This window comes from Oncorhynchus tshawytscha, linkage group LG32 (assembly GCF_018296145.1).
Source record: "Oncorhynchus tshawytscha isolate Ot180627B linkage group LG32, Otsh_v2.0, whole genome shotgun sequence".
NCBI lineage: Eukaryota > Metazoa > Chordata > Actinopteri > Salmoniformes > Salmonidae > Oncorhynchus > Oncorhynchus tshawytscha.
In genome coordinates this window covers 3,330,485-3,354,395 of record NC_056460.1, presented here as the reverse complement: position 1 = coordinate 3,354,395, position 23,911 = coordinate 3,330,485, and the positions used below count along the sequence as shown (strand labels likewise).

At 39.7% G+C, this 23,911-nt stretch overlaps 2 protein-coding genes across 4 annotated transcripts in view; both read right to left on the bottom strand.

Annotated features, from left to right (window-relative positions):
* Positions 1–16,641, bottom strand: part of LOC112230431 (zinc finger protein 2 homolog) — a 29,561-nt gene extending 12,920 nt beyond the window's left edge. Inside the window, exons 1-2 of one of the 3 annotated variants that reach the window (XM_024396738.2) lie at positions 16,042–16,641; positions 6,671–8,044 (exon numbers count right to left, since the gene is read on the bottom strand). In XM_024396738.2, coding sequence (XP_024252506.2) covers positions 6,822–8,044; positions 16,042–16,414 — 1,596 coding nt within the window. In that variant the 5' untranslated portion in view covers positions 16,415–16,641 and the 3' untranslated portion in view covers positions 6,671–6,821. Of the gene's footprint in view, positions 1–2,289; positions 8,045–16,041 lie in introns of those variants that run through there. The other 2 variants (XM_042310841.1, XM_042310840.1) reach the window with 2 other exon arrangements.
* A 24-nt stretch (positions 16,642–16,665) lies between these two features.
* LOC121841558 (zinc finger protein 2-like) lies at positions 16,666–23,583 on the bottom strand (the record flags this gene model as incomplete). The annotated part of the gene is made up of 2 exons (XM_042310648.1): positions 16,666–16,711; positions 22,919–23,583. Coding segments are annotated over 2 exons (711 nt in total), but the record flags the coding sequence as incomplete, so codon positions are not given.
* Between the last annotated feature and the right edge of the window lie 328 nt (positions 23,584–23,911).

Below are 23,911 nucleotides of genomic sequence, written 5' to 3'. Positions count from 1 at the left end.
TGAGTTCAGCTCAGGGCTACCCCCTGAATTCATTACACTATGAATACAAGGACTGGCCATAAGTGATGTCATAATGATAGTTTAACCAGGTTTCTAGGCTATATAGTATATTCTAGAATTCATCCATGAGGTCAAAATGATAGTTTAACCAGATTTCTAGGCTATATAGTATATTCTAGAATTCATCCATGATGTCATAATGATAGTTTAACCAGGTTTCTAGGATATATCGTATATTCTAGAATTGCCGGTGTAGATTTCCTGTGGGGGTCAAATTATTAGAGCTGTTGATAAGTCATTGTATCATATTCAGACATTTTTTTTTCATGCCCTTACATTAAAGGCAAGACATACCTAGATTCAATTACATTCATGAATTGGTTTGAAACCTTTGTTTTAAACCCTTCTCAAAGTTGGTGCCTTGACGGATTTGTATAAAATGGTTTGTCATGAAACACAATTTTTAATTTCTTTAAATCTAACTTTTATTTAACTAGGCAAGTCAGTTAAGAACATATTCTCATTTACAATGACTGCCTACCCTGGATGACGCTGGATGACGTCCTATTGGACTCCCAATCACGGCCTTTCGTGATACAGCCTGGATTTGAACATGGGTGTCTGTAGTGACACCTCAAGCACTGAGATGCCGTGTCTGCTGTGCCACTCGGGAGCCCCAGAATCATGTTCCAGTGCTGTCCCCAACTAAAATACATCTTGGTCAACCAAGAGTCAGTCATCTGTTCTTTCTACCAATCGCCCCATGTGTTTTTATAAAATCTATATGTACTGAACTTGTCTGATGCTTTAAGCACGCTGTTTGATTAAATAAATTATACACACAAATGACTAGAGGGAGCCAGTCATCAATATAACCCGACCAGAGGGAGCCGGTCGTCAACATAACCCGACCAGAGGGAGCCGGTCGTCAACATAAACCGACCAGAGGGGCCCGGTCGTCAACATAAACCGACCAGAGGGGCCCGGTCGTCAACATAACCCGACCAGAGGGAGCCGGTCGTCAACATAAACCGACCAGAGAGGGGCCCGGTCAACATAAACCGACCAGAGGGGCCCGGTCGTCAACATAACCCGACCAGAGGGGCCCGGTCGTCAACATAACCCGACCAGAGGGAGCCGGTCGTCAACATAACCTGACCAGAGGGAGCCGGTCGTCAACATAACCCGACCAGAGGGAGCCGGTCGTCAACATAACCCGACCAGAGGGAGCCCCTCTCTGCTGCTGGACTTCGTAAATTTTGCCGTTCTGCTCCTGAAATTTTCAGTAATAGGCTAATAGACTGCACCAGCAGTCTGCAACCTTTTCCAGTTGTAGTGCCGATTTATCTGACCATTTCTACCAATATGTGTGCCGGTTATGATTTTCATATGCACATTTCCGTGGAACAGTTTCATTTAAATTATAATAGTATCTCAAAATCATTGTCTGTGAATAATCTACATTCTATCTAAATCTAAATAAAAATGATACAAATCTAAAAGTAACTTTTATTGCCAACTATGTAAAATACAACAGCCTACATAAAGCCAACAAATGAAAACATGGCATCCTGCATTCACTGAAATTATTTAGGATTTCTGTGCCCATAAACTGTTTCCCAGCGTAATATAAGGAGACACTAAATGTTACGTAGGTGCATTTCAGAGATCTGAATATGAAAAACTGTCTTAACAGGACAATAATCTAAACCACAAGGCCAACTCTACACTGGAGGAGCTTACCAAGATGACATTGAATGTTCCTGAGTGGCCTAGTTACAGATTGGATTTAAATCGTCTTGAAAGTCAATGGCAAGACTTGAAAATGGCTTTCTAGCAATGATCAACAACCAACTTGACAGAACAGGAAGGATTTTAAAAAGAATAAGGAATATTCACATGAAGATCTGTCTCCTATTGGATGACATCACGACTTCCCATCAAGCCAACTCCCTGAAGGCTTTACTATAACATCACTCACTCCTTCAAGCTTGCAAAAAACTATTTTGCTCAAGACATTTATTTGTTTCCCTTTAGTGTGTTTATACTTTACTGTATTTATATATTACTTTTCAACAGGAAAAGTTAAAAATCACTGGAGGACGTCATGAACAATTCCTACAGTACAAAAACATATTCAAGTGTAGTGCCCTTTTAAAATCACACATTAGTTCAACAACTGCAGAGTTTGTGCCCCTGTTTTATAAGATACAGATTTATAAGATAGTACTCACTGTATTTACTGGTGGCAATCAGATCAATGTCCCTGTTTTATAAGATAGTACTCACTGTATTTACCGGTGTTAATCAGATCTCGTCTTCTCTTCTTCATCCTCCTCTAATGTGACAGTAATCTCCCCCTCTTCATCCTCATCTCCAACTGCATCTTCCTCTTTCACTCTGAAGGTGTCTTTCTTTTCTTTCACTGAAACGTCTTTCTCTTCTTCTTTCACGGTAACAGCCACACCCTCTACTTGTTTTTGTATTGTAACAGCCTCCTCTTCCTCCTCCTCTTTCACGAGAGCTTCTTTCTCCGTGCAGCAGACCACCTCTTCTTTATCAGGAGAGTAGCTTAGTGACCTCATGGTCGGAAATGTCAGCTAGCTAGCATTAGTTACCAGACTAGTGCTAACTTAACCAGCCAGCTAGTTGACTTACAACGTAAATATGAAATTAAATGGGGTAACTAGTTGTTTCCACATAAGTATGTTTAAATCATAGTGTCAAATAAAACACGAAACTGTCTAAAGAACTTGAATGTTCCGACTTTGTTGGCTAGCGAGCTACCGAGGTGGCTGCAGTTGTTGAAGAGCGTTCCGTCCACTTGATTTTACGCCACAGTAGAAACATCGCCTGAAAGACACATATCGCCATCTGCTGTCCGGAGGGAGGAAACGCAGTTGAGGAGGGAAAGTTTTTTTTTTTCCTTTAATGAATTATAATATTATAAAGCAGTTTTGGGAAACGTTTTTTTCCTCTCCATTAAATATGAATATTATATCAACACGTACAAAGAGCAACAAGTGTTATTTGATTAGGTCAGATTTTTATGACAATTCAAAGCAAACTCTACATCTACTCCACATCTGTATTTCTGATTCAGTCAAATAACTAGATATCAAAATAAGCACCTACTTATTGATACCCTTGATAAAGATGAGCAAAAATGTATGTATGAAATAAATAAACTTTACCCACTACCAGGATATTTTAGCCCAAAACCTGGTTACCTCTCTGCTAGGAGGCTGAAACTTGGCCATAAGTGGATTTTCCAGCTAGACACATCAACACCCACGAAGAAACGGTTAATTGGGCACAAAATCAACATTTTCAATGGCCATCTCAGTCTTCAGACTTCAACTCCATTGAAAACCTGTGGTTTGAATTGAACAGGACAGTCCATAAGCACAGACAAAATAAATCAAGGACCTGGAGAGATTCTGTATGGAGAAATGGTCTAAGATCCCACCCAATGTGTTCTCTAATCTCATAAAACATTTCAGTGTCGTTATCCTCCCAAGGGGAGGGTGCTGGAATATTTAAAACATTGGTAGCAATAATTCAGACCCCTACCTTTTGAGAATTACATGTTAAACTATATCTCTTTCTCTGAGCAATTGTATTCGTATAAAATAATATAATTTCCCTTTATTTTTTACATACAATATAGCTCAGTATTTGAATTCTTTATTTTATAGAGTCGTTTATCTCATCTTTATCAAGGGTGTCAACAATTTTGTCCCCCACTGACCTCTATACTGCTGCTACATGGTGTAACAATACATCATGTAGATGTATATAATGAACAGACTAGGTCTGTACGGCTCCTACATGGTGTAACAATACATCATGTAGATGTATATAATGAACAGACTAGGTCTGTACTGCTCCTACATGGTGTAACAATACATCATGTAGATGTATATAATGAACAGACTAGGTCTGTAATGCTCCTACATGGTGTAACAATACGTCATGTAGATGTATATAATGAACAGACTAGGTCTGTACTGCTCCTATATGGTGTAACAATACATCATGTAGATGCTCCTACATTTTTGTATTATTATTATTTTTTCACCTTTATTTAATCAGGAACAAGTTCTCATTTACAACTGCAACCTGGACAAGATAAGCAAAGCAGTGTGACAAAAACAACACAGAGTTACACATGAACAAACATTCAGTCAATAACACAATAGAAGATCGATAATATATTTTTATGTTTAGGAATATTGTGAAACATGATCATTCCACTATTAATGTAGATATTATGGACATTTTATTAAATCAAACGTTTTACCATTGGGACGCTTGATTTAATTAAGTAATTTTTATTTTCGGATATAAAGACGAGGCTGTATTAACAAAAAACGGATTGCAACTTGCAAAACATCTGGGAAGAAAATTACAGACGGAGGCGCACCAACTTCCAACTATGTTCGACATTTGAAGCTGCACAAAGAACGGTAAGTCGTGGCTAATATAGCCGACAGCTATATAATTAATTGTTTTGCTAGTGTAGCATGTAGGCTAACGTAACATTAAATCAATGAGACTCCACACAGTCAGTCAGTGCGGGAACGTGAACATTGCACCCAAGATTGAGCAACAACTGGCTAGGCAGTTGGTAGCCTAAATCCTACCTGATGTTACTGCTGTTCCTAAAACCATTGACATACGTTAGCCTACTGTAACCACACACAGAGAGGGTGTGTGTGTGTGTGTTAAGGTTGGGCAATTGTGTAAACGCCAACATCGCCCGACTGCGCCCCATAGCTTGTCTTGACTTGGGACTTGAGTGCTAAGACTTGAGACTTGTAAAACAATGACTTTGTCCCACCTCTGGTATATACTCTATCCTATTCTACTGTATATTAGTCTATGTATTACTCATCTCATATGTATATACTGTATTCTATACTATTCTACTGTATCTTAGTCTATGCATTACTCATCTCATATGTATATACTGTATTCTATCCTATACTACTGTAACTTAGTCTATGCCGCTCTGACATCGCTTGCCTGAATATTTATATATTCTTATATTACTGGACTGTTAGGAGCTAGAAACACAAGCATTTTGCTACACCCACAATAACATCTGCTAAACATGTGTATGTGACAAATAAAATGTGATATGATGTATATACAAGTCGAAAGTTTACATACACCTCAGCCAAATTACACTTAAACTCAGTTTTTCACAATTCCTGACATTTAATCCTCGTAAAAATTCCGTTTTAGGTCAGTTAAGATCACCACTTTATTTTAAGAATTTGACATTTCAGAATAATAGTAGAGAGAATGATTTATTTCAGCTTTTATTTCTTTCGTCAGATTCCCAGTGGGTCAGAAGTTTACATACACTCAATTAGTATTTGGTAGCATTGCCTTTAACTTGTTTAACTTGGGTCAAACGTTTCAGGTAGCCTTCAAAAAGCTTCCCACAATATGTTGGGTGAATTTTTGCCCATTCCTCCTGACAGAGCTGATGTAATGGAGTCAGGTTTGTAGGCCTCCTTGCTCGCACACGCTTTTTCAGTTCTGCCCACAAATTTTCTATAGGATTGAGATCAGGGCTTTGTGATGGCCACTCCAATACCTTGACTTTGTTGTCCTTAAGCCATTTTGCCACAACTTTGGAAGTATGCTTGGGGTCACTGTCCCTTTGGAAGACCCATTAACTTCCTGACTGATCTCTTGAGATGTTGCTTCAATATATCCACATAATTTTCCTTCCTCATGACGCCATCTATTTTGTGAAGTGCACCAGTAGCTCCTGCAGCAAAGCACCCCCACAACATGATGCTGCCATCCCCGTGCTTCATGGTTGGGATGGTGTTCTTCGGCTTGCAAGCCTCCCCCTTTTTCCTTCAAACATAATGATGGTCATTATGGCCAAACAGTTCTATTTTTGTTTCATCAGACCAGAGGGCATTTCTCCAAAAAGTATGATCTTTGTCCTCATGTGCAGTTGTCTAGCTTTTTTATGGCTGTTTTGGAGCAGTGGCTTCTTCCTTGCTGAGCGGCCTTTCAGGTTATGTCGATATAGGACTTGTTTTACTGTGGATATAGATACCTTTGTACCTGTTTCCTCCATCTTCACAAGGTCCTTTGCTGTTGTTCTGGGATTGATTTCCACTTTTCGTACCAAAGTACATTCATCTCTAGGAGACAGAACCTTCCTGAACGGTATGACAGCTGCGTGGTACTATTCTTTGTACAGATGAACGTGGTACATTCAGGCGTTTGGAAATTGCTCACAAGGATGAACCAGACTTGTGGAGGTCTACAATCTTTTTTTCTGAAGTCTTGGCTGATTTCTTTTGATTTTCCCATGATGTCAAGCAAGGAGGCACTGAGTTTGAAGGTAGGCCTTGAAATACATCCACAGGTACACCTCCAATGGACTCAAATGATGTCAATTAGCCTATCAGAAACTTCTAAAGCCATGACATCATTTTCTGGAATTTTCCAAGCTGTTTGAAGGCACAGTCAACTTAGTGTATGTCAGTCTGTTAACAATTGTTGAAAAAATTACCTGTATCATGCACAAAGTAGATGTCCGACCCGACTTGCCAAAACTATAGTTTCTTAAAAATAAATTTGAGGAGTGGTTGGGTGTATGTAAACTTCCGACTTGTAGGTCTGGTGTTGGAGATCATTCCACACTCTGTGGATCTCCTGCATGCATTTTCTGATGTTTAATCAGACCACTTGAATGAGAGTATATCTTGTCACATTGATCACAGCTATAAGGCTTCTCTCCTGTGTGTGTTCTCTGGTGCTCTTCAAGGCTTTTGCCCTGATAATTTTTATGACTGCTCTCCTGTGTGTGTTCTCTGGTGTGATACCAGGTTGCTTGACTGAGTAAAACTCTTGCCACACTGATCACAGCAAAAAGGCTTCTCTCCTGTGTGTGTTCTCTGGTGTGATACCAGGTTGCTTAACGAAGTAAAACTCTTGCCACACTGATGACAGCTATAAGGCTTCTCTCCTGTGTGTGTTCTCTGGTGCGTTTTCAGATTACTTGAATGAGTAAAACTCTTGCCACACTGATCACAGCTATAAGGCTTCTCTCCTGTGTGTGTTCTCTGGTGTGATACCAGATTGTTTGACTGAGTAAAACTCTTGCCACACTGATCACATCTATATGGCTGCTCTCCTGTGTGTATTCTCTGGTGTGATACCAGGCTACTTGACTGAGCAAAACTCTTACCACATTGATCACAGCAATATGACTGCTCTCCTGTGTGTGTTCTCTGGTGTGATACCAGGTTGCATGAATGAGTAAAACTCTTGCCACACTGATCACAGCTATAACGCTTCTCTCCTGTGTGTGTTCTCTGGTGTTTTTTAAGATAACTTGAATGAGTAAAACTCTTCCCACATTGATTACAGCTATAAGGTTTCTCTCCTGTGTGTGTTCTCTGGTGTCCTTTAAGGTGTCCTATCCAAGAAAAGTTTTTTCCACATTGCTCACAGCTATATGGCTGCTCTCCGGTGTGTGTTCTCTGGTGTGATACCAGGTTGCTTGACTGAGTAAAACTCTTGCCACATTGATCACAGCTATATGGCTTCTCTCCTGTGTGTGTTCTCTGGTGTGAAAGGAGGTTTCTTGAATTAGTAAAACTCTTGCCACACTGATCACAGCTATAAGGCTGCTCTCCTGTGTGTGTTCTCTGGTGTGATACCAGGTTGGTTGACCGAGTAAAACTCTTCCCACACTGATCACAGCTAAAAGGCTTCACTCCTGTGTGTATTCTCTGGTGTGATACCAGCTTTCTTGAATTAGTAAAACTCTTCCCACATTTATTACAGCTATAAGGCTTCTCTCCTGTGTGCACTCGCTGGTGTATTTTAAGCTTTGATGAATATGTGCAATGTTTCCCACAGTCAGAGCAGCAATGAGATTTCTTCCCTGTGGGTCTCTGCAGGTGTTTGAGGTGTTCTGATCTGGAGAGACTTTTCTCTGCCTCGTCAGCATCATGTTGTTGTTGAGGCTCCCCAGAGGATCCACGATAGTCCCGTCTCTCTCCTGTGTGAACAACAAAGTCAGACAGATGGTTAAAGGCCGACAACAGCAGAAATCCATTGTTAATTTGAGGTAAAAGGTGATGCCCAGAGCGTACCCATGAACTTGTACAACAATTGACATTGTTAAATAATTTGACAATTGTCAAGTGAGCAACAATAGTCATATTTTGTCTTGTTTTCACATTAGTAGTAACATCGACGATTGTAGGCTAGAAATAAGCTAAAGTTGCTGAACCCCTAAGCAGTGTGCCAGACGACTTTTGGTCTCCAATGTAGACCCCTTTCTGTGTTTGTTAAAATTGCGTCACGAGGGCAATTTGGTTGTAGAAACTCCTCCATGCTAATGAGGAAACCTCCAGCTGCGTACCCCCTCTAGCACCTGGGTCAGCACACTCGCAAGTGTTGTTTTTTGCCATCATTGTTAGCACACTAAGGGATTTCCTCCTCTTCTTCCGAAGAGGAGAGGCGAGAAGGATCGGAGGACCAATATGCGGCGTGGTAAGTGTCCATGGTTCTTTTAATAAGAAATAGTACACATGAACAACTGAATACAAAACACAATAAACGTGGAATAAACGAAACCCAAAACAGTACACAGACACGGAAACAAACACCCACAAACAAACAGTGAAACCCAGGCTACCTAAGTATGATTCTCAATCAGAGACAACTAATGACACCTGCCTCTGATTGAGAACCATACTAGGCCGAAACGTACAAATCCCCAAATCATAGAAAAACAAACATAGACTGCCCACCCCAACTCACGCCCTGACCATACTAAATAAATACAAAACAAAGGAAACAAAGGTCAGAACGTGACACACACACACACACTATACTAGTCCACAGACCCACTCCAAAAGGCTTTCGGAGCCATCATCGACTCAGTGGGTTTTGTCCAACATGTCTCTGGACCCACTCACTGTCACAGTCATACGCTGGACCAAGTTTTGTCCCATGGAATAAATGTTGTGGATCTTAATGTTTTTCCTCATAATCCTGGACTATCGGACCACTATTTTATTACGTTTGCAATTGCAACAAATAACCTGCTCAGACCCCAACCAAGGAACATCAAAAGTCGTGCTATAAATTCACAGACAACACAAAGATTCCTTGATGTCCTTCCAGATTCCCTCTGTCTACCCAAGGACGCCAGAGGACAAAAATCAGTTAACCACCGAACTGAGGAACTCAATTTAACCTTGCGCAATACCCTAGATGCAGTTGCACCCCTAAAAACTAAACATTTCTCATAAGAAACTAGCTCCCTGGTACACAGAAAATACCCGAGCTCTGAAGCAAGCTTCCAGAAAATTGGAACGGAAATGGCGCCACACCAAACTGGAGGTCTTCCGACTAGCTTGGAAAGACAGTACTGTGCAGTACCGTAGAGCCCTTACTGCTGCTCGATCATCCTATTTTGCTAACTTAATTGAGGAAAATAAGAACAATCCGAAATTCCTTTTTGATACTGTCGCAAAGCTAACTAAAAAGCAGCATTCCCCAAGAGAGGATGGCTTTCACTTTAGCAGTGATAAATTCATGAACTTCTTTGAGGAAAAGATTATGATTATTAGAAAGCAAATTACGGACTCCTCTTTAAATCTGCGTATTCCTTCAAAGCTCAGTTGTCCTGAGTCTGCACAACTCTCCCAGGACCTAGGATCAAGAGAGACGCTCAAGTGTTTTAGTACTATATCTCTTGACACAATGATGAAAATAATCATGGCCTCTAAACCTTCAAGCTGCATACTGGACCCTATTCCAACTAAACTACTGAAAGAGCTGCTTCCTGTGCTTGGCCCTCCTATGTTGAACATAATAAACGGCTCTCTAGCCACCGGATGTGTACCAAACTCACTAAAAGTGGCAGTAATAAAGCCTCTCTTGAAAAAGCCAAACCTTGACCCAGAAAATATAAAAAACTATAGGCCTATATCGAATCTTCCATTCCTCTCAAACATTTTAGAAAAGGCTGTTGCGCAGCAACTTACAGCCTTCCTGAAGACAAACAATGTATACGAAATGCTTCAGTCTGGTTTTAGACCCCATCATAGCACTGAGACGGCACTTGTGAAGGTGGTAAATTACATTTTAATGGCATCGGACCGAGGCTCTGCATCTGTCCTCGTGCTCCTAGACCTTAGTGCTGCTTTTGATACCATCGATCACCACATTCTTTTGGAGAGATTGGAAACCCAAATTGGTCTAGACGGACAAGTTCTGGCCTGGTTTAGATCTTATCTGTCGGAAAGATATCAGTTTGTCTCTGTGAATGGTTTGTCCTCTGACAAATCAACTGTAAATGTCGGTGTTCCTCAAGGTTCCGTTTTGGGACCACTATTGTTTTCACTATATATTTTACCTCTTGGGGATGTTATTCGAAAACATAATGTTAACTTTCACTGCTATGCGGATGACACAGCTGTACATTTCAATGAAACATGGTGAAGCCCCAAAATTGCCCTTGCTAGAAGCATGTGTTTCAGACATAAGGAAGTGGATGGCTGCAAACTTTCTACTTTTAAACTCGGACAAAACAGAGATGCTTGTTCTAGGTCCCAAGAAACAAAGAGATCTTCTGTTGAATCCTGAAATAAAACTGAAGGACCAAATAAAACTGAAGGCGTTACTCTGGACCCTGATCTCTCTTTTGAAGAACATATCAAGACCATTTCAAGGACAGCTTTTTTCCATCTACGTAACATTGCAAAAATCAGAAACTTTGTCCAAAAATGATGCAGAAAAATTAATCCATGCTTTTGTCACTTCTAGGTTAGACTACTGCAATGCTCTACTTTCCGGCTACCCGGATAAAGCACTAAATAAACTTCAGTTAGTACTAAATACGGCTGCTCGAATTCTGACTAGAACCAAATAATTTGATCATATTACTCCAGTGCTAGCCTCTCTACACTGGCTTCCTGTCAAAGCAAGGGCTGATTTCAAGGTTTTACTGCTAACCTACAAAGCATCACATGGGCTTCCTCCTACGTATCTCTCTGATTTGGTCCTGCCGTACATACCTACATGTACGCTACGGTCACAAGATGCAGGCCTCCTAATTGTCCCTAGAATTTCTAAGCAAACAGCTGGAGGCAGGGCTTTCTCCTATAGAGCTCCATTTTTATGGAACGGTCTGCCTACCCATGTCAGAGACGCAAACTCGGTCTCAACCTTTAAGTCCTTACTGAAGACTTATCTCTTCAGTGGGTCATATGATTGAGTGTAGTCTGGCCCAGGAGTGGGAAGGTGAACGGAAAGGCTCTGGAGCAACGAACCGCCCTTGCTGTCTCTGCCTGGCCGGTTCCCCTCTTCCCACTGGGATTCTCTGCCTCTAACCCTATTACAGGGGCTGAGTCACTGGCTTACTGGGGCTCTCTCTTGCCGTCCCTGGAAGGGGTGCGTCACCTGAGTGGGTTGATTCACTGATGTGGTCATCCTGTCTGGGATGGCGCCCCCTTGGGTTGTGCCATGGCGGAGTTCTTTGTGGGCTATACTCAGCCTTGTCTCAGGATGGTAAGTTGGTGGTTGAAGATATCCCTCTAGTGGTGTGGGGGCTGTGCTTTGGCAAAGTGGGTGGGGTTATATCCTTCCTGTTTGGCCCTGTCTGGGGGTGTCCTCGGATGGGGCCACAGTGTCTCCTGACCCCTCCTGTCTCAGCCTCCAGTATTTATGCTGCAGTAGTTAATGTGTCGGGGGGCTAGGGTCAGTTTGTTATATCTGGAGTACCTCTCCTGTCCTATTCGGTGTCCTGTGTGAATCTAAGTGCGTTCTCTAATTCTCTCTTTCTCTCTCTCTCGGAGGACCTGAGCCCTAGGACCATGCCCCAGGACTACCTGACATGATGACTCCTTGCTGTCCCCAGTCCATCTGGCCGTGCTGCTGCTCCAGTTTCAACTGTTCTGCCTTATTATTATACGACCATGCTGGTCATTTATGAACATTTGAACATCTTGGCCATGTTCTGTTATAATCTCCACCCGGCACAGCCAGAAGAGGACTGGCCACCCCACATAGCCTGGTTCCTCTCTAGGTTTCTTCCTAGGTTTTGGCCTTTCTAGGGAGTTTTTCCTAGCCACCGTGCTTCTACACCTGCATTGCTTGCTGTTTGGGGTTTTAGGCTGGGTTTCTGTACAGCACTTTGAGATATCAGCTGATGTACGAAGGGCTATATAAATAAATTTGATTTGATTTTTGACTATACTATACATTTATTAAACATAAGTTCATCACAACCCAGCTGGTGGAAATTGACAGAGGACCAGGGCACTAATAATAATATAAATCAATCATTTTGCTCTTTATTTAACCATCTTACAAATAAAACCTTTGTTCATTGAAATTGTGAATAACTCACCACAGGTTAATGAGAAGGGTGTGCTTGAAAGGATGCACATAACTCTGCAATGTTGGGTTGTACTGGAGTCTCTCAGTCTTAAATCATTTTCAGCACACAGTCTGTGCCTGTATTTAGTTTCATGCTAGTGAGGGCCGAGAATCCACTCTCACATAGGTACGTAGTTGCAAAGGGCATCAGTGTTTTAACAGTGCGATTTGCCAAGGCAGGATACTCTGAGTATCCCAATCCTTCTGATTAAATAACATTTTCACAGAACTGCTTGTTGCAATTTCGATGAGGTTCTCTTGTTAAGATATCGGTAAGTGGACTGGAGGCAGGGCATGAAAGGGATAAGGAATCCAGTTGTTTGTGTCATCCGTTTCGGGAAAGTACCTGCGTAATTGTGCACCCAACTCAGGTGCTTCGCTATATCACATTTGACATAGTCTGTAAGCTTGAGTTCATTTGCACACAAAAAATCATAGAATGATGGAAAGACCTGTGTGATGTCCTTGGTAATGCAGACAGAGAACAGCTCCTACTTCTTAATCATAGCCTCAATTTTGTCCCACAAATTGAATATAGTTGCGGAGAGTCCCTGTAATCCTAGATTCAGATCAATCAGGCGAGAAAAAACATCACCCAGATAGGCCAGTCATGTGAGAAACTCATCATCATGCAAGCGTTCAGACAAGTGAAAATGATGGTCGGTAAAGAAAACTTTAAGCTCGTCTTTCAATTTAAAAGAAAAACGTGTCAATACTTTGCGCCTTGATAACCTCCCTTGATAACCAGCACTGTATGTTGTAAAAGCGTTACATGGTTGCTGCCCATATAATTGCATAGTGCAGAAAATACACGAGAGTTCAGGGGCCTTGCTTTAAAAAAGTTAACCATTATCACTGTGGTGTCCAAAACGTTTTCCAAGCTGTCAGGCATTCCCTTGGCAGCAAGAGCCTGTTGGTAGATGCTGCAGTGTACCCAAGTGGCGTCGGGAGCAACTGCTTGCACGTGCGTTACCACTCTACTATGTCTCCCTGCGCAATCAGTACAGATACCAACATGAGCAGCAGCTACGTTTGGCTACATACATTAGTGGAATTCCCGCGAGAGAGTAACGGTTAATGTGATTGGAAGTTAATTATTTGACTAAGCTACCTGTATTTGACATTGTGTTGCTATTTCGCTGAACACTAGATGGTTTCATTTTATTTTTGCCAGTGAAACGAGGCTACTCAGGTGAGAAAAAAACCTCACCCAAATGTATAGCCCTGTTGGAAAATATAAATTGACAGTTTGAAAATGTGAAGAAAATGTATTATTTGTACATTTAAAAAAATGTGATTCACATTAGTACTTGGCGCACCCCTGACGGCATACTCCAGACCCATAACTTCACCTAACAACAACATTTGACCCATAACTTCACCTAACAACAACATAGACCTACTAGGACCATAACCCATAATTTGATAGGACCCACAATTTCAGCTAACAACCACAAAGACCTACTGTAGGACCCATAACTTCACCTAACATAGACCCACTGTAGAACCCATAACTTCACCTAACAACAACAACATAGACCTATTGTAGGACCTATAACTTCACCTAACATAGACCTACTGTTGGACCCATAACTTCACCTAACAACAACATAGCTCTACTGTAGGACCCATAACTTCACCAAACAACAACATAGACTTACTGTAGGACACATAACATCAACTAACAACAACATAGACCTACTGTAGGACCCATATACTCAACTAACATAGACCTACTGTAGGACCCATAACTTCACCTAACAACAACATATACCTACTGTAGGACCCATAACTTCACCTAACAATAACATAGACCTACTGTAGGACCTATAACTTCACCTAACATAGACCTACTGTTGGACCCATAACTTCACCTAACAACAACATAGACCTACTGTAGGACCAATAACTTCACCTAACAATAGCATAAACTTACTAACAATAACTTCACCTAACAATAACATAGACCTACTGTAGGACCCACAACTTCACCTAACAACATAGACCTACTGTAGGACCCATAACTTCACCTAACATAGACCTACTGTAGGACCCATAACTTCACCTAACAACATAGGCCTACTGTAGGACCCATAACTTCACCTAACATAGACCTACTGTAGGACCCATAACTTCACCTAACATAGACCTACTGTAGGACCCATAACTTCACCTAACAACAACATTGACCTACTGTAGGCCCAATAACTTCACCTAACAACAACATAGACCTACTGTAAGGACCCATAACTTCACCTAACATAGACCTACTGTAGGACCCATAACTTCACCTAACAACAACATTGACCTACTGTAGGACCAATAACTTCACCTAACAACAACATAGACCTACTGTAAGGACCCATAACTTCACCTAACATAGACCTACTGTAGAACCCATAACTTAACCTAACATTGACCTACTGTAGGACCAATAACTTCACATAACAACAACACCTAGGACTATAAATCATTTCATATTTCAGGTGAAACATGGAAACAAAAATGTCTTTGTCATGACATTTCATAACCAGATAATTTTGTGAATAATCCCACTAGGCTACTCTGTAATGTGTTGTCATTCTAAATGTCCTGAATAAAGGAAAATAGCTCTGTGTGTTGTACAATAGCCTATCCATCAAGGAACAGTTCTCTACACATTATGAGCTAAGTATCTCTGTGTCCAAACAGACTAACGAGACCCGACTGTAAATCAAGCGGACATTAACACATTATAAACACCAATTTGTTAGGGATGTTGGATCCAACATGGAGCACGGCATAACTGTCTATACCAGAGTAATGAATGAAGAAGAATTGACTGTAACTAAACAGCTACAGTATTAAGAATTATGTGTAATTATTGAAGAACCGCGTTAATGACAGTATCCATTTGGGTGTTGTCAATAAAGTTAAGGTGAACCATTGGATTTTGCAAACTCTGAAATTATTTAGGATTTCTGTGCCCATGAAAACTGTTTTCCCAGCGTAATATAAGGAGCCACTAAATGTGACGTAGGTAGAGTGCATTTCAGAGATCTGAATACAAAAATCTGTACTAACAGGACAATAACCTAAACCACAAGGCCAAATCTACACTGGAGGTGCTTACCAAGATGACATTGAATGTTCCTGAGTGGCCTAGTTACAGTTTGGACTTAAATTGTCTTGAAAGTCTATAGCAAGACTTGAAAATGGCTTTCTAGCTATGATCAATAACCAACTTGACAGAACAGGAAGGATTTTAAAAAGAATAATGAATATTCACATGAAGATATGTCGCCTATTGGATGACATTACGACTTCCCATCAAGCCAACTCCTTGAAGGCCTTACATAACTCACTCCTTCTAGTTTGCAGTTTTCTAAAGAAACACTATTTTGCCCAAACTTATACTTTACTGTATTTATATATCACTCTTCAACAGGAAAAGTTGTTTTTTTTAATCACTGGAGGACGTCATGAACAATTCAATTCAGCCCTTTTAAAAATCACACATTAGTTCAACAACTGCAGAGTTTGTGCCCGTTTTATAAGATAGTACTCACTGTATTTACTGGTGTTAATCAGATCAATGTCCCTGTTTTATAAGATAGTACTCACTGTATTTGCTGGTGTTAATCAGTTCTCCAGTCTTCTCTTCTTCGTCCTCCTCTAATGTGACAGTAATCTCCCCTTCTTCATCCTTCATTCCAAAAACGTCTTCATCTTCTTTCACTTCATCCTCCACTCCAAAAACGGCATCTTCCTCCTTTTCTTTCACAGTAACACCCTCCTCCTCTTTCACTCTGATCGCATCTACCTCTTCTTTCACTGAAACGTCGTTCTCTTCTTCTTTCACCCCAACAGCCTCACCCTCTACTTGTTTTTGTATTGTAACATCCTCATCTTCCTCCTCCTCTTTCACGAGAGCTTCTTTGTCCGTCCAGCAGACCTCCTCTTCTTTATCAGGAGTAGAGTAGCTTAGTGAGCTCATGGTCGGGGATGTTAGCTAGTTAGCATTAGCGACTAGACTAGCGCTAACTTAACCAGCCAGCTAGTTGACTTAAAACGTAAATATTAAATTAAATGGGGTAACTAGTTGTTTCCACATAAGTATGATTAAATCATAGTGGCAAATTATACACGAAATTGTCTAAATAACTTGAATGTTCAGACTTTGTTGTCCAGCGAGCTACCGAGGTGGCTGCAGTTGTTGAAGAAGCGTTCCGTCCACTAGATTATACGTCACAGTAGAAATATCGCCTGAAAGACACATATTGCCATCTGCTGTCTGGAGGGAGGAAACACAGTTGAGGAGGGAAACTTTCTTTCTTCTTCATTGAATTATAATATTTGAAAAGCAGTTTAGGGAAACGTTTTTTTCCTTTCCATTAAATACGAATATTATATAAACACATTAAAAAAGGAACAAGTGTTGTTTGATTAGTTCAGAATTTTTATGAAAATGTAAAACAAACTCTACAAATACTCCACATCTGTTTTTCTGATTCAGTCAGTCAAATAACTAGATATCAAAATAAGCACCTAGTTATTGATACCCTTGATAAAGATGAGCAAAAATGACTGTATACAATAAATAAATAAACTCTACCCACTACCAGGATATTTTAGCCCAAAACCTGGTTCCTCTCTGCTAGGAGGCTGAAACTTGGCCATAAGTGGATCTTCCAGCAAGACACATCAACAAAGAAATGGTAAATTAGGCACAAAATCAACATGGGTGGCAATAATTCAGAACCCTACCTTTTGAGAATTTCGTGTTAATCTAAATCTCTTTCTCTGAGTTTTGTATAACTATAAAAATAATATAACTTCCCATTATTTTGTTGGTGTAACAATACATCATGTAGATGTGTATAATGAACAGACTAGGTCTATACTGCTCCTACATGGTGTAACAATACATAGTGTAGATGTATATAATGAACATACTAGGTCTATACTGCTCCTACATGGAGTAACAATACATCATGTAGATGTATATAATGAACAGACTAGGTCTATACTGCTCCTACATGGTGTAACAATACATCATGTATATAATGAACAGACTAGGTCTATACTGATACTTCTCACTATAGTACGAAAGACCAGTCATAATATAATAGAGACCGTAGATCTAGCTGGTCTGTCAAAATATAATAGAGAAGGTAGATCTGGCTGGTCTTTCATAATATAGTAGAGAAGGTAGATCTAGCTGTTCTGTCATAATATAATAGAGACAGTAGATCTAGCTGGTCTTTTATAATATAGTAGAGACAGTAGATCTAGCTGGTCTGTCATAATTGAATAGTGACAGTGGGTCTAGCTGGTCTGTCAAAATGTAGTAGAGACAGTAGATCTAGCTGGTCTGTCATAATATAGTAGAGACAGTAGATCGAGCTGGTCTGTCATAATATAATAGATACAGTAGCTCTAGCTGGTCTGTCATAATATAATAGAGACAGTAGATGTATCTGGGCTGTAGTAATATAATAGAGACAGTAGATCTAGCTGGTCTGTTTTAATATAATAGAGACCGTAGATCTAGCTGGTCTGTCATAATTTAATAGTGGCAGTGGGTCTAGCTGGTCTGTCATAATGTGGTAGAGACAGTAGATCTAGCTGGTCTGTCATAATATAGTAGAGACAGTAGATCTAGCTGGTCTGTCATAATATAGTAGAGACAGTAGATCTAGCTGGTCTGTCATAATATAATAGAGACAGTAGATCTAGCTTGTCTGTCATAATATAATAGAGACAGCAGATCTAGCTGGTCTGTCATAATATAGTAGAGAAGGTAGATCTAACTGGTCTGTTCTAATATAATAGAGACAGGAGATCTGGCTGGTCTATCATAATTTAATAGGGACAGTAGGTCTAGCTGGTATGTCATAATATAGTAGAGACAGTAGATCTAGCTGGTCTATCATAATATAATAGATACAGTAGATCTAGCTGGTCTGTCATAATATAGTAGAGAAAGTAGATCTAGCTGGTCTGTCATAATATAGTAGAGAAGGTAGATCTAGCTGGTCTGTCATAATATAATAGGGACAGTAGGGCTAGCTGGTCTGTCATAATATAATAGGGACAGTAGGTCTAGCTGGTCTGTCATTATAGAGCAGAGACAGTAGATCTAGCTGGTCTGTCCATAATATAGTAGAGACAGTAGATCTAGCTGGCCTGTCATAATTTAATAGTGAAAGTGGGTCTAGCTGGTCTGTCATAATGTAGTAGAGATAGTAGATCTAGCTGGTCTATTCTAATATAATAGAGACAGGAGATCTGTCTGGTCTGTCATAATTTAATAGGGACAGTAGGTCTAGCTGGTATGTCATAATATAGTAGAGACAAGTAGATCTAGCTGGTCTGTCATAATATAATAGATACAGTAGATCTAGCTGGTCTGTCATAATATAATAGAGACAGTAGATGTATCTGGGCTGTAGTAATATAATAGAGACAGTAGATCTAGCTGGTCTGTCATAATATAGTAGAGTCAGTAGATCTAGCTGGTCTGTCATAATATAGTAGAGAAGGTAGATCTAGCCGGTATTTCATAATATAGTAGAGAAGATAGATCTAGCTGGTCTGTCATAATATAGTAGAGAAGGTAGATCTAGCTGGTCTGTTCTAATATAATAGAGACAGGAGATCTGGCTGGTCTATCATAATTGAATAGGGACAGTAGGTCTAGCTGGTATGTCATAATATAGTAGAGGCAGTAGATCTAGCTGGTCTGTCATAATATAATAGATACAGCAGATCTAGCTGGTCTGTCATAATATAATAGAGACAGTAGATGTATCTGGGCTGTGGTAATATAATAGAGACAGTAGATCTAGCTGGTCTGTCATAATATAGTAGAGAAAGTAGATCTAGCTGGTTTTTCATAATATAGTAGAGAAGGTAGATCTAGCTGGTCTGTCATAATATAGTAGAAAAGGTAGATCTAGCTGGTCTGTCATAATATAATAGGGACAGTAGGTCTAGCTGGTCTGTCATAATATAATAGGGACAGTAGATCTAGCTGGTCAGTCCATAATATAGTAGAGACAGTAGATCTAGCTGGCCTGTCATAATATAGTAGAGTCAGTAGATCTAGCTGGTCTGTCATAATATAATAGGGATAGTAGGTCTAGCTGGTCTGTCATGATATAATAGCGATAGTAGATCTAGCTGGTCTTTCATAATATAGTACAGAAGGTAGATCTAGCTGGTCTGTCATAATATAAAAGATACAGTAGATCTAGCTGGTCTGTCATAATATAATAGAGACATTAGATTTAGCTGGTCTGTCATAATTTATTGGGACAGTAGGTCTAGCTGGTCTTCCATAAAATAGTAGAGAAGGTAGATCTAGCTGGTCTGTTCTAATATAATAGAGACAGTAGATCTAGCTGGTCTGTCATAATATAGTAGAGACAGTAGATCTAGCTGGTCTGTCATAATTTAATAGGGACAGTAGGAATAGCTAGTCTGTCATAATATAGTAGAGACAGTAGATCGAGCTGGTCTTTTCTAATATAATAGAGACATTCGGTTTAGCTGGTCTGTCATAATACAGTAGAGAAAGTAGATCTAGCTGGTCTGTCATAATATAATAGATACAGTAGATCTAGCTGGTCTGTCATAATATAGTAGAGCCAGTAGTTGTAGCTGGTCTGTCATAATATAATAGAGACAGTAGTTCTAGCTGGTCTGTCATAATAGTAGATCTAGAGTCATAATATAGTAGAGACAGTAGATGTAGCTGGTCTGTCATAATATAGTAGAGCCAGTAGTTGTAGCTGGTCTGTCATAATATAATAGAGACAGTAGATCTGGCTGGTCTGTAATACTATCGAACGTACAGTAAATCTATCTGGCCTGTCATAATATAGTAGAGCCAGTAGGTCTAGCTGGTATGTCATAATATAATAGATACAGTAGATCTAGCTGGTCTGTCATAATATTATAGAGACAGTAGATCTAGCTGGTCTGTCAGAATATACTAGAGCCAGTAGGTCTAGCTGGTATGTCATAATTTCAAAGGGAAAGTAGGTCTAGCTGATCTTTCATAATATAGTAGAGCCAGTAGGTCTAGCTGGTCTGTCATTATATAGTAGAGACAGTAGATCTAGCTGGTCTGTCATAATATTATAGCTGCAGTAGATCTAACTGGTCAGTCATAATATAATAGAGACATTAGATCTAGCTGGTCTTTCATAATATAGTAGAGAAGGTACATCTATCTGTTATTTCATAATATAGTAGAGACAGTAGATCTAGCTGGTCTGGTCTAATATAATAGAGACAGTACATCTAGCTGGTCTGTCATAATATAGTAGAGCCAGTAGATCTAGCTGGTCTGTCATAATTTAATAGGGAAAGTAGGTCTAGCTGGTCTTTCATAATATAGTAGAGAAGGTAGATCTAGCTGGTCTGTTCTAATATAATAGAGACAGTAGACCTAGCTGGTATATCTTAATAAAGTAGAGCCAGTAGGTCTAGTTGGTCTGTCATTATATAGTAGAGACAGTAGATCTAGCTGGTCTGTCATAATATAGTAGAGCCAGTAGGTCTAGCTGGTATATCATTACATAGTAGAGACAGTAGATCTAGCTTGTCTGTCATAATATAATAGAGACAGTAGATCTAGCTGGTATGTCATAATATAGTAGAGCCAGTAGGTCTAGCTGGTCTGTCATAATATAACAGATACAGTAGATCTAGCTGGTCTGTCATAATTTAATAGAGACAGTAGGTCTAGCTGGTCTTTCATAATATAGTAGAGAAGGTAGATCTAGCTGGTCTGTTCTAATATAATAGAGACAGTAGGTCTAGCTGGTCTGTCATAATATAATAGCGACAGTAGATCTAGCTGGTCTGTTCTAATATAATAGAGACAGTAGATCTAGCTGGTCTGTCATAATATAGTAGACACAGTAGATCTAGCTGGTCTGTCGTAATATAATAAAGACAGTCGATGTTTGTGGTTTGTAGTAATATAATAAAGACAGTAGATCTAGCTGGTCTGTCATAATTTAATAGGGACAGTAGGAATAGCTAGTCTGTCATAATATAGTAGAGACAGTAGATCTAGCTGGTCTTTTCTAATATAATAGAGACATTAGGTTTAGCCGGTCTGTCATAATACAGAAGAGAAAGTAGATCTAGCTGGTCTGTCATAATATAGTAGATACAGTCAATCTGGCTGGTCTGTCATAATATAATAGAGACAGTAGATCCAGCTGGTCTGTCATAATATAGTAGAGACAGTAGATCTAGCTGGTCTTTCATAATATAGTAGAGAAGGTAGATCTAGCTGTTATTTCATAATATAGTAGAGACAGTAGATCTAGCTGGTCTGTTCTTATATAATAGAGACAGTAGATCTAGCTGGTCTGTCATAATATAGTAGAGACAGTAGATCTAGCTGGTCTGTCATAATATAGTAGATACAGCAGAACTACCTGGTCTGTCATAATATAATAGAGACAGTAGATCGAGCTTGTCTGTCATAATTTCATAGGGACAGTAGGTCTAGCTGGTCTTTCATAATATAGTAGAGAAGGTAGATCTAGCTGGTCAATTCTAATATAATAGAGACAGTATATCTAGCTGGTCTGTCATAATATAGTAGAGTCAGTAGACCTAGCTGGTCTGTTCTAATATAATAGAAACAGTAGATCTAGCTGGTCTGTCATAATATAATAGGGACAGTAGGTCTAGCTGGTCTGTCAAAATATAGTAGAGACAGTAGATCTGGCTAGTCTGTCATAATATAATAGATACAGCAGATCTAGCTGGTCTGTCATAATATAATAGCTACAGTAGATCTAGCTGTTCTGTCATAATATAATAGCTATAGTAGATCTAGCTGGTCTTTCATAATGTAATATAGATAGTAGATCTAGCTGGTCTTTCATAATATCGTAGAGAAGGTAGTTCTAGCTGGTCTCGCATAATATAATAAAGACAGTGTATCTAGCTGGTCTGTCAAAATATAGTAGAGGTAGTTGATCTAGCTGGTCTGTCGTAATGTAATAAAGACAGTCGATGTATCTGGGCTGTAGTAATATAATAGAGACAATAGATCTAGCTTGTCTGTCATAATATAATATATACAGTAGATCTAGCTGGTCTGTCATAATATAATAGAGACAGTAGATGTATCTGGGCTGTAGTAATATAATAGAGACAGTAGTCTAGCTTGTAAGTCATAATATAATAGAGACAGTAGATCTAGCTGGTCTTTCATAATTTAATATATTGGACGTCGGGCATAGTCTTATTTTCAACATCTTTGGAAATACATTTTGCTAAATGGGAATAGTGCAATGTCAAAACACAGTTTTAACGTGTCCAAATCAATAACCAAAATGTGTGTGTTCTCTGGTGTACAGTCAGAAGGCCAGATGAAGCAAAACTCTTCCCACATTGATTACAGGTATATGGTTTCTCTCCTGTGTGTGTTCTCTGGTGTATAGTTAGATAGCTAGATGTAGTAAAACTCTTCCCACATTGATCACAGCTATAAGATTTATCTCCTGTGTGTGTCCGCTGGTGTACGATCAGGCTTTTTAGCAGAGTAAAACTCTTCCCACATTGATCACAGATAAAATATTTCTCTCCTGTGTGTGTTCTCTGGTGTGTTGCCATATGGCCAGATGTACCAAAACTCTTTCCACATTGATCACAGCTATATGATTTCTCTCCTGTGTGTGTTCTCTGGTGTATAGTTAGATAGCTAGATGAAGTAAAACTCTTCCCACATTGATTACAGCTATAACGTTTCCCTCCTGTGTTTGTTCTCGGGTGTTTTGTCAGACAGCCAGATGTACCGAAAACCTTTCCACATTGATCACAACTATATGGTTTCTCTCCTTTGTGTATTCTCTGATTTTTAGTGAGAAAGCTTGACTCAGTAAAACTTTTCCCACATTGATCAAATCCATAAGGTTTCTCTCCAGTGGGAAATCTTTGATGTATTTTAAAGTCTGATGAAGAGTTTATTTTTTTCCCACAGTCAGAGCAGCAGTGAGTTCTCTTCCCTGTGTATCTCTGCTGGTGTTTCTTGAGGTGATCTGATCTGGAAGGACTCTTCTCTGCCTTGTCATTATCATGATGTTGTTGAGGCTCCCCAGAGGATCCACTATAGTCCCGTCTCTCTCCTGTGTGAATGACAAAGTCAGACAGATGGTTAGAGGCCCACAACAGCAGAAATCCACTGTTTATATTTGAGGTAAAAGATGATGCCCAAAGCATACCCATGAGTTGTTCAACAATTGACGTCTGTTAAATTATTTGACAATTAAGACAGTCAGCAACAAGTCATATTTCGTCTTGTTTTCACATTAGTAGTAACATCGATGATTGTAGGCTAGAAATAAGTTATTCAAGTGGTTGAAATACTAAGCAGTGTGCCAGAAAACTATTGGTCTCCAATGTAGGCCCTTGTCTGTGTTTGCTAAAATTGCAGGACAAGGGCAATGCACAAACCATT